Source organism: Gymnodraco acuticeps, unplaced genomic scaffold (genome assembly GCF_902827175.1).
Source record: "Gymnodraco acuticeps unplaced genomic scaffold, fGymAcu1.1, whole genome shotgun sequence".
Lineage (NCBI taxonomy): Eukaryota > Metazoa > Chordata > Actinopteri > Perciformes > Bathydraconidae > Gymnodraco > Gymnodraco acuticeps.
The window spans coordinates 251,865-264,223 of NW_022990955.1; the positions used below are offsets into that span (position 1 = coordinate 251,865).

General features: G+C 39.4%; 1 protein-coding gene across 2 annotated transcripts in view; it reads left to right on the forward strand.

The window, feature by feature from the left end:
- The first annotated feature begins 495 nt into the window (after window positions 1-495).
- The window catches only part of dnmt3bb.1 (DNA (cytosine-5-)-methyltransferase 3 beta, duplicate b.1), a 45,396-nt gene continuing 33,532 nt past the window's right edge, over window positions 496-12,359 (forward strand). The window contains exons 1-2 of one of the 2 annotated variants that reach the window (XM_034235133.1): window positions 496-782; window positions 11,199-11,307. In XM_034235133.1, coding sequence (XP_034091024.1) covers window positions 775-782; window positions 11,199-11,307 — 117 coding nt within the window. In that variant the 5' untranslated portion in view covers window positions 496-774. The remainder of the gene's footprint in view (window positions 783-11,198; window positions 11,308-12,359) is intronic. The other variant, XM_034235134.1, reaches the window with a different exon arrangement.

A 12,359-nucleotide genomic window follows, 5' to 3' on the forward strand; every position in this document is an offset into this window, starting at 1 on the left:
CCTTTAGCATCATTATTTTATATAGCAAAAGAGAGTAAAGTTAAAGTTTCATTATTATTATTGATATATTTTATTACAGTATTGCATTGCTGCAAAGATGTGATCGCATTGTTATGTCAATAAAAATATATTTATCTACACTTTTTCTTATTTCACCCTTGCTTTGGCAATGTTAACTCTCAACTTTGTGAAACAATGAGTTCCTGTTCTAATGTTTAACCTGCCTGGTTCAGAAAATGGGAGTGGTCATTCACACGTGGGCAGCCAATTTGCTCTCACCCCTCCTGCAGGAAGAGCTGAGCACACGAGCCGACCCACCGCGAGGATCAATCAGTGCAGAGAGGATACACGACACCGCACTGAGGAGGGATGAGAGAGAGAAATAAGAGAGAGAGAAAATAGAGCGGAGAGCAGAGGAGAGAGAGAACGGAGAGCAGAGAGAGAGAGAGCGAGATACGATATAGATAGAGAGAGAGAGAGATAGAGATAGAGAGAGCGAGAGAGAGAGAGAGAGAGAGAGAGAGAGAGAGAGAGAGGATACACGCACACAGCACAGCACGAGAGAGAGACCTATAGGAAGAGAGAGAGATCTGCAGCAGCATGCTTCCACAGTGATCAACTCCTGCAAGAGCTCTAGTCAGACTTTAGCTCAGTACTTCAAGTTGAATGTAGATTTGAGGAACTTTGTAAAGTCATTTTCCACAAATTTGACTCTTCAGACAACAAGACATCTTCGTGTCATTTCCCAGCCGTGGATGAGTGCAAAAAGCGTGGATGGTTATGTAAGTATGTCTCACCGGGGATGGCGTTTTTTGCAGGAATTCACCGAGCGAATAATTAAATTTCACATAGAAAAATGTTAGTGTTTTTATTTGAAATCACATTTGACACTTTCCCGCCGCTCTTTGTGGAGCCTGGCTCATTGTAGGTATATTGTTCTTCCTAATTACATCGTGCACTTGTAAAGTGTATAGCTCGGTAGTTTGGTTGCCCATGTGCACGCTGGATCCGGCTGAATGTAGGAAACATCTCACTAATTGTCACGCAGAGGTTAATACTCGGTTTGTTTCGAGTTTATAAAGCATGTCTTAATACATTTCTCGTATATTCCTGTGCAGACCTGTAGTGCACGCTGTTTCATTTATGGTGCGTCTCATTTACAGATTCAATATTTTTTTATTAACAGCACTAATAACCCTTTTTATTGCATGTTTAAGTCTTTCTGCATTGATTTCACGTTAATTAAGGCACTGAATGGTGAGTTTTGGGCCATTCGTCGTGCTTAATGGATACTTATTGCGCTATTATTAAGATTTTTTTTACAGTAATGATGTTATAAACCCCCTATGTAGTCGCTGCAGGGTTTTCTATGAAGTGAAGGTCTTGTTTTAACGGAATGACTTCTTGGGATTGCACCACAGGATTTGTGCACTTTTTTGTTTCCTGGTGTTTGGACACGCACTGACGGTGTAGGTTTACCGGTCAAACTTCCTCTCAGGATTAGTGCTCTATTGTGACTCGGTGATTCATGAGTAGAGCTTTTTATTGTATGACATGCAGGGTGAAATATCAAATAAAAGTCTCTTTCATGTTGGAGTCACTGCAAAGTGCAGAAAGGAGCCACGCGGTGGAAAGGGGAGGAGTCATTCAGAAGTTATTTACATGAGTAATGTTCGCAGCCAGCAGGAAAACACAGACCCCTCTAAATTTAACACTATAAATATACTTGAAAAATAATACTTCAGAATGACCAAAATATTTCATTCCAACCTCATAATTTTGTTTTTTAGAGAAAACTTTAATGTATTGTTATAGCATGCATTGAGGAGACTTGAAGAATCCATTACGTTTTGTTTACAATGACATTTTTAACCAGAATTGTCCTGACATATCTGTGTACTAGAGTCCAAGGAGAGAGTGTTTAGGTTAGGAATGCAATTTACTTTGGTTTTCATTGTCAGATCTAAATGATATTAACACCCATCACACTTCTTTTGAATCAAAAATCAGATAATTGTTCATTTCTTTCCCGGCAAATGAACAAAAACTAAAATATATTCAATTTATAACGATATAAAACAGAAAAGCCAAAAAATCACTACATTTTAAATGATAACAAGCATTTACCTGCTGCAAAAAAACTTTGACTTGAAGTGTTTATTTAACATTTGTACTGTTTTCTTTGCATGCTTGCTGCAGTTTTATTTATCTTTTTGTTAACCACTTGAGAATGCATGCAGTTCTTTGAAATACAGATTCTAAATGATTATGGATAAGTTCGCTGGATAGCTCTTTGTATATTTTATCTTGTATATCTTACCTAAAAAGAAAGGGTATTTCACAACGAACTGAATGACCCCATTCAGTACTGATGATTCTTGATTGTTTAGTTTATACAAAATCCTGAGGAGATTACTGTGAGTCACACTATACACACAGCAAGACACATTTGCCATCCATCATTCAAACTAAAAATGTCCGATGCCCATACTGGTTATGACAAGAAACTTTGTAGTGTTTTACCACTGAAGTTGCACAGTAAAAAAAAACTCCACTTATGTGCCATCCAGCAGGTTACATTTGTCTGTGGACAGATTGATAATGAATACCTCCAAAAAAATCAAGAAACAAATGACAATTGTTTACTAAAATTATATAATAGTTTTCACTTGAAATGTATGTCATGTTTGGATCAGGCAGAAAGATCAGTGAGTTTAAGAACCAGTTCATAATCGATTTTAATGTGTGACATGTGTTGCTAGCCCAGAGGCTGTGACCTTTCAACCTGTTATTAAGTTGTAGTGGCAAAGAGCAGTGCAATAATCTAGATGTAGTCCCCCACCACATGAGAAAGGGATATTTGCAGTGCCAGTATAACCAAGAGCAACATTTGCAAAAAAGTATCCTTTTAATATATCCTCTTGAAGTGGTGTAGGCCCAATGTGGGCACACTTTTCTTAATGTTAGTAGTTGATGAGAATGATATTCTTACTCTATACTTCAACTGTAAGGGCCTGGCATCAGCTATGTTACTACTCTTGTAGTGATTCATCAATACATATTACACGGGAAAGGAAAAATAAAAGGTATATGTAGCATGTGGTCGCTAGAAGCACATCCTGCTCAACCCTCTCCAGCCAAAATGCCCAAAAAACCTGTGGCTCTTAAACTTGAGTTCACAAAGCAACAGGTGACATAGTTTATTACTTATATACTATACTTTGGAAACAATGCATCCCAATTGATATACTTTCTCTAGTATTTATTACCATATTATACCTCTCCTTAAATTACAAATGTTATAGTACATTTAGTTGTCTTCGTAATGGAGGAGTCAAGTCTGTACAAAAAGATCATTGTTAGCTTGGTAAGAAAATGAATCATTATAATCTATAACTGTTTATGGCTATAATGTTTCAGATAAGATTGCGAGCTTCTGCATTTTCTTTGATTCTTGGAATTTCGCCATTTTAGGGGCAAGGCCATTTGGCCTTTGGTGTATGGCTGTACCCGAATATTCGTTCGTTGGAGTACTATTCGGGTTTCAATTTCGTTATTCGGATATTCATTTTTACTTCTTTTTTTTTTTGGCAGCCGCATTGAATTTATTGAAATCTCCAATATCAACGTAAGAGCTTGTGCCTCTTCGGGGGGTGCTAACACTTAACTATAAACGTTATCGTTTACTTTATATGTAGATATTACTTTTTCTCCGTTAATCTCCATCACGTTGTTTCCATAGCAACAACAACTTCCTGTCATCAGCGCTAACTCTCTTTCAAAATAAAAGCATGTCCATACAAAATAGGAAGCCAAGCCAAATTACACTTAAGACATAAACAACTGCAACAAACACAATGCAATATCCTTTTCGATTTCAAAGAACACAAATTGGGTTGTATACATTAACAAATAGCTATAAAACAACAATACTGTAGAATAACAAAAAGAATGCCGTGAATAAACCGAAATACACGTGCTGAAGCGGTTCACTGCTGATTACTACGCATCCCCCCCCCCTCTCGTGCGGGCCGAATATTCGCTGCTGATTACTACCGAATATCCGGAGCCCGAAAAATGGTATTCGGGACAGCCCTACTTTGGTGTCACAAATTTGTGTAGGGCACAAAGGCCACGTGCCAGGGCACTAAGGCCATTGAGGGAAACATTTTTATTTGGAGCTTACAAATAAATAACTTCACTTTCTGATAACAAAAACACACGAATGACATGGAAAACAAATCACTTTTTTAATATCAATAATGTCAAACATTATGATCATATAGGCCTATGCTTCCTTAGTATTACCGTATATAAAATGAAATACTCTACTTTGAATAATTAGTGTTTGGTATGTTTTCTATCTACTACTTCTCCCATTCACAAATCCGAAATCAAATAAAAAAATCTAAAATTCTATTAATATGTAACAAATATATTCAATTTCAGAGCAGAAGAAACAGCCTTCAAGGGTCAAACTCTGCACATACATCATTCAGCAGTGCACAGTGAAGCTCAAACAATCAACTGTATGAAAAAGCAATACTTTGAAACGCAAAAGTCTCTGTGTGTGTGTACGAGAGTCTCTTTAAAGGAATGCTCCACTCATTAGATAATTAATCAAAACTTCAGTATTTAGTGAAACATTATGTTTAAACCATACCCTGAAGAAATCAGCGATATTCCCCGGTAAATAATGATTTTATAGCTCTTTTTTATCAAAACCTGTATATTCCGTCAGGCCGCTGCCATTTTGCCCATTTTCAGTAGTCACGTGATGGTCGTGACGTCATCCATGCGTTCACTTTGTAAACACACGAAAACATGGCGAAGTTTTGAGCAATATGAAGAGATTGGAAGGGGGAATTCAGCCATACAGGTTCGAGCCTACTTAGTACTACTTAGTAGATACAATGATTTTGATTACTAGATATGTATGCATGTAGTACCACCCTTGCTAGCGATTCCCTCTCTAGTTTAGCATACTCAGCCTCGTTGTCCCTGGCCCTAGAACCACGATTTTATGAGGCCGGAAAAACTGGGGGGAAATACCCACTAGCCGGTACTACGCTATATGGAAAGGCCACCAAAAACTGGCCTGGCCTGGACGATAAAGGACGTTTAAACGGGGCTACCCGCTGCAATGGAAATGCGCCATAACATACCTTATTCTTACTCCGAGCACTACTTCTGGTCCTCCGTCGCTTCACACTTGCAGAGGGCGATTTCTCAACTGGCCGAACTGGTGTCCTGGTCGGTGATGACACCAGAAAGACCGATGGTACTGCATCTCCATTAAGTACTGGTTGTTCAATAAATCCCATGTTATGTTTTATCATACTCTCAGAGTAGTCGTCCGGAAACTTGAAATGTTCGCTGCATACATGCGCCTGTGGATCTTTCGGTTCGGGCCGGCCACATTTCGCTAGCCACTGCCTCCGAACGTACTTCCTACGCTTACCTTTTGGCAACAGATGGAACCGAGCATTCCGTGGATTGTTCCTATCAGAATTGTGGCAATGTTTCGCGATACAATGAGGCATATTTGAAGAGAGTAACTACAGTAAATAACATGAACATCAACGTGTCCTCGAAACCAAACGCATGGTTTACGTCACATCCGGTAAAATGGCGCCGCCCACAGTGTTGATGTTATTTAGGTAATTAATCAGTTTAAAATCACTGATAATGTCATCGGATTAAAAAAAAAAGAAAAAAGACTGGCAGAGACTGGTCTGTTTTATCGGATGATAATTATTTAAAAATGAGTGTCATGAGCATACCATTCCTTTAATAACAATTTTCAACTCGAGCCTCAAATTCGCGTGACGCGTTCTCGCGGTAGACTGACGTTGAATCAGAAAACCAAAACAGCAGCCGTTAGCTGTTAGCACTCAGAGCTCACAGCTCCTCATATCTGTTTAGAAACTGGACAAAAGTTAAACATGTGCAAACCACAGACTGTCTGTGTTTTGGGGTTTTTCGCCTGCCGTCTTGTCTGCACACTTGTCAAAGCATTAATTTATGTTTTTTACTAACCATTATCAATATGGTGTTACTTCGGCATCATTTTGAAACGTGTATTACAAATCAAATCACGGTCAAATATGTTCATTTTGTTGTAGTTGAGTCTACTACAGTATTTACATGGATATAAGCCCCACCCCCCGCAGTGATCCACAAAGCATCCACACGGCAGCGTGCGTTGAAGCTTGCCGGTGGGCGTGTCTGAAACTCGACCAACAACCAATCACATGAATCTCCCGCCCCGGACACACAAGCACGCAGTTTGATTGGCTAGAGCTTGTACTGGCATATGATTTGATTGGCTGACGCTTCCGTCGAAGCTTCAAAAGTTGAACATTGCTCAACTGTTGAAGCGAAGCGACCACAATGCAGTTCGGCAAAGCGTGACGTCATCCCATTCAAAGTGAATGGGCAGAAGCGTTGAAGCTTCAACGCACGCCCAGGGCCGTATCCAGGATTTCCTAAATACCGAGGTCCAAACATGTTAGGGGGGTTCGGGGGATACCTCCCAAGATTTTTGGGATTTTCATGATCTAGTTAGGTGCTTTTTAAGTCCTGTGGGGGGGTCACAGATTGGATAATATATTGATTTCAAACCATGTCAGTGGGCTGACAATGTCAGCATAAATAATTTTTGAAAGTGTAATACATAAGAATCAGTTGATTGTTACTATTAATGATCTGGACATGCAGGAGAGGCTAAAATGATCACAAAACAATGTCAACATTCATTTTCCATGTCTCTCTCCTTTCCATAACCTGCAGCCTCTCTTCCATCTTCTTTAGTCTCTCTGTCTTCTTCTTTTTCTCTTTGTTCAATCTCTCCCTCATTGTTCACTTTTTGCTACTTCTCACTTGTCGCTCCTGCCAGTGAATTCAAAGCAATTCAGCAGTTTAGTTCATTTCACTTGTTTGTTTGCATTGTTTTTTTTAATTTAAATCTGTTTTGTTTGATTTTCAAAAGAGAACAAATATGTAAGAAAATTGTGTTTTATACAATTGTATGTTATTATGACATCATAACTGCAATAGATGTATGTTGTTTTAAAATTATGCCTATTGTAAATGAAGACTATTGTTATAAATGGATAGATGGATATATAGGGTTATTAAGCCTACATTCTTTTGTGTGACTCCAGTTCCTCCCTGACTTCCATCTCTTTCTCTCTCTCTCTTTCTCTCTGCCTGTCCTGTCTCTTTCTTACCAAAGCTGAGCTTCGTCTGACGTAGTCTTTTCATTATATCAGAGTCAGTGTAAAAAGAAATCAATACAATGTTATATCTTCAATGTTTTACTCAAATTGAAATGAAAGAATACCATTAAAATGTTTGTTAAAACGTAATCCTTCTGACATTGGATGAACGTAATTAACTTTAGCTCTCTAGCTAGTTTATTCACGCAATTTAAATCAAAGTATAGCCTATAGCTGCAATATAAGTTAGTGTGCATGTTGTCGGACGTCCACTGACTAACGTAGAGCGTTCACACAGGATCTGCTGGTCATATGATGTCCTGATGAACAGAAACACAAGCAGCCCGCTGGACTCAGATCTCTAGATACCTCATCACTCCTCCGCTGCTCCGGTTCAAGTCCGGGCTGCGGTGGTTTGTTGATATATGTCGTCTTCTTCTGTTTGCTTTAACCGAGGCTACGTAGTTATGCAGCGCCCCCATCGTCAGTAAATGGAAGTACTACAAAGAACCCCGTTTAGTGCAATTATTTCACAAGTTTTGTTATACACAGCTCGGAAAATATTACCGAGGTCCGGACCTCGGTGACCTCAATGGTGGATACGGTCATGCGCACGCCGCCGTGTGGACGGGCCGTGAAACTCCAGCGATTAGAGCAATGCGAATATTCGCATAGCCTCCGTTGTGAACGCAGCATAATGCAGTTCAGACACCAGACCACTGCTCTGACGCTTTTAAATCAACTTCGAGATTTTAACAGTGTGATGGGCACAAAGGCCATGGAGGCCGTAGGACGTACAATTATTTGTGGGCCATAACGTCCAGACCAAGGGGCAACAACGGCCATGGCCGCCGTGAAAATCCTATCCTGTTCTCGTCACAGGTTTCTGAGCGAGTGGATTATATACCGTACGAGCCTTCAGTCGTACAATAGGCAACAAAGTAGACAATGTTACACATTTGGGCTTGATCTGAGCCTGAAGGGGCCATAAAGTATATGACAGACAAGGAATGCAGCCCCTAGAGAGAGACCCCTTTCTCTCTCTCTCTCTCTCTCTCTCTTACACACACACACACACACACACACACACACACACACACACACACACACACACACACACACACACACATTCATGTTCATACCCTTTGGGGAGTGAACAATCCCCTCTTGCAATGCGGTCCCTAATCTCTTGCCACCAGACACAACTTTGATGTGAAGCCTCCCCCCTCCAACTTCATGTCCCCTTTTCCTGGGCCCCTCCTGGGCCCCTCTGCCCTCCATCCTTCCTCTAATTAATTTTCACTTCTCTGTTTCTTAAAGCTGAAAGCTGTTTCAGAAAAGATACAGTTGTGAACACACTTTAATTCCAGGATGCAGAGCCAGTATGAACACTCAAAAAATATCAACTACGATACAAACAGCGTTTATTTGAATTGGTCTTAGTGAGCTAACAAAGACAGAAAGGTAGTTAAACAAAGTAGAACATAGATAAGTCATAATCCATAATAAAAAGCATGAAGCAAAAGTGTAAATAAGATAAAATCAAACTCATAGGAACACTATAGATAAAACCTTACACTTTATCAAAGTGTATTGTCCTTTTTAAGAAAGAATGTAATGGATTGAGCAAAAGTGGAAAGAAATCATAGTGTGTCATACAGTCAATAATAACTATATCAAAGTCAATTTTAGATTACAATACCTGTCGTTAGCCAGACTTAAGCTTGATAGAAAGTGTCACACAAGATATGCAACATGCTGCTAAAAAAATAAATAATGGTCATAAAATGGTGCCGAAAACTCTCATTAGCATCTAATATGTTGTAGTTTTTAGCAACGTCTCTATGTAATCTTAAATATGTGTTATCAGCATACCATTCATACCACTACACTCACCTAATCCTGTTGATTCAGCATGCACATTTACCTAGTTGGTTGTCACATTATGTTTAATATCCCTTCCCAATAATGATAGATGCTTTTTAACATACTTAACCAGGAAAACCCAATCCAGAGCAGAATTACATTTATAGGCTACCTGTTTGGGCTGCTGCTGTGTGTGGGTCAAAGGTCAAAGGCGTGGGGAGGAGGAGGAGGAGGCGTGAACATCCTGTTTGAGTGATGAACTCTGCAGCCGCTGGAGGGAGAGTCCCTGATCTCACATTATATGTATTTATGTCAGACAGTTTGTGTCAGTCCTGGGGCATGAATCCTCTGCGACATGAATCCTCTGCATTAGAGACTCAGTTAGGCTGTGATTTTAACAATAGTAACATGCTGTTTGTACATAGAGAAAGTGATTTCTCCTCCTTCCTATAGATGTCATGAAGATCTCTTTGTAGTCTGACTACATTGTAAGAAATAGAGCACTCACAGTCTGAATTACACATACTGTATAAAATCAGTATTTCTGTATTTTTACGCCATGTCTAAATAGGCAAAAACCCACTTCATTTTGCCACGTTCAAACTAGTACAACGTGATAAAATATTAAGACTTTTTCATGTTACCCTGCATCATTGAGAGACTCCTAGTGAGGATAGTCAGTGGATTAAGTTGTATTACTGGATGCTATGAGGTTGTGTTGAGGGCTGCAACAAATGTACAACTTATAACTGATTTATTGTAGAAAATCCAAAATAACGTGTACTGATGTCTAATATATACTTAACAACAGAACATATCAGCAAATTCTCACAGTGGAGAAACTGCCACATGGGTTTTCTTCTGTTATAAAGTAACCCAAAGTTGTATTGCAGTCCATTCGAGTCATACATTTGTATTTAACAATGTAAATGGTTGTTAACACTGACACAGAGGGTTTAGGTGAGTGAGGTAATTGTTTGTATTGGATAAACAATTGCTGACTGTGCAATAATATATTTAACATTCCCCTTCACAATCACTCATTGTCTTTCCCCTTTTTGCATTTTATAATTGCTTTCATTGTTATTATTTTGGGATTTGTTTCTATGTGTCTCCAGGGAGATCAGATAAAGTGAGAAAACCTGACAGTCGACTACCTGAGGTCTGCAGGTCTCTCTGCACGGGCTCGTTTGACAAATCCTTTGACCTGCCACCTCCATGAAATTTAAACCGGCACACACACACACACACACACACACACACACACACACGCACACATACATACATCCGCATTAAAATATTCTGGGAGCAGCATGGAGACTCTGAAGAATGTACAGTCACACAAAGGGCAGAAGACTGCAGTGTTACCACATACTTAATACATGTACAAACACATACAGTTTCACTTAATGTGTTCAATCTCTCTTACACACACACACACACACACACACACACACACACACACACACACCCCTGACATGCTTGTGTATCTGTTTACTTACAGGTTTGTGTGGGCATGTCTGATCTGCTCATAGAGAACAGGAGAGGGCTTCCTCTTACTTTCTCTACCTCTATTTTTCATGAACTCCAGATACAAACCTGTATATCTGTGTTTCTTTATCCAATATGTTTTACAGTTGGCCATATTTCATCTTGACATCTAAAGCATCAGCCAGCTGAAGAGGCTGTAATGTGCCATACAACAATAGAAATGGTGTTTAATTGGTGGAAATGATTGTTTTTACATGTTTTGGAAGGACAGTTTTGGATTGTTGGGCTTTATATCACTACCTCTCTTGAATTCAGTTATTCATACACAAAGAAGCTGTGACACAGTTTGTGCTAAAAGGACTTTTTTAGTGTTATAAATTCATAAATATGAAAACAGACCTCATTCGGAGGTTCAAATGTACAAAGAAGACATCTCTTGTTTATATTTAAAACATAATCTTGGCTGAATGAATTTATAAGAAGGCCCTCTAGAAGCACAGAAGTTGATGGGGGGAATTCTTGAAAAGAGAGACAAAGAAACATTGACTGTTGATAATCCACAAAACTAGTTTATTTTTCCTGTTTATTTTCTGACTGTTTCCTGTTTTGTGTCTCATCCAGGTTTGAAAAGGAGTCAGGACAGCCTCAGGACCAAACCACAGCGACAGCGATGCCTTCCAACAAATACTCTGCTGCGATCATGGAGGAGTGCAAGAACATAACGGCCGCAGTGAGTCACAAACACACACACTCACAACACACACACAAACAACAGCTGCATCCACATGGAAGATATGTGATATGGATAGAATGATGGAGAACAAGAGAGAAGGATTCATAGAAAGATGGTGGACATGAGCGCGGAACACTAGCGTCTTTGTGTTCTCCAAAAATGGGTTCAAGTGTTTTGAGGAGATAAGACACAGATATATTTTCACACACTGCAGAAACTTTCACAATCCGTACACACACTTTTACTCTCAGTTTCACATTAACCCACGCACACATACTTTCACTCACCATCTCATAACTTGCAGGTACAGTATATGTACACTCAAACACACACATACACACAAGCACACACATTAATAGAACGATAGATGTGTACAACCAGTAAGGTATGATCAGTAGTAAATAAAGGCAGCCTTAAAAATCCACTACTGTACTATTTGCTCTTTAATAAACTGTCGGTAATGTGTGTGTGTTGGGGGGGGGGCCCTGTTGTCCGTTACTACTAGTTCCTCTTTTTCAGTCTCATAAATCATCTCAGAGGGCCACTTCCTTTTCTCCGCCATCTGCTTATCTCAGTGGCAAACCGTCAGGGCCTTCAAGGTATTCAGAGAATACCCAGGAACACTCAGATAAAACAAAGAAAAAATCGATTTAATTATAGAAATAAAATTATAAAATGTATATAAAATGAATAAATGAGAATCGTATCTGTGTTGTTGATCTGTAATATTACAGTGTTACGTTGATTTGTTTGTCCTTCTCGGACCATGCACTACGCATTTCAGTGGTTTTGTGTTAGAAAAGAAAGCAACCAATCAGATCTTGTTCTGGGTATCTGGATAGAATCTCCTTCAACCAAGGTATTCTACATCCTTGATAGAATGCCCTGGCCGTTACACTGAATGAGAGCGTACGTTTGGACTGACAGTTTGATCAACCAATCATATGTTGATTTGTAGCCAATGGGCGTGTTCTTTCAGAGTTTCCCTCGGTTCCAGCAGGGTCGGCTCTAGAACAAATCGAATGGGGGGGCAATAATTTACCAAGGGG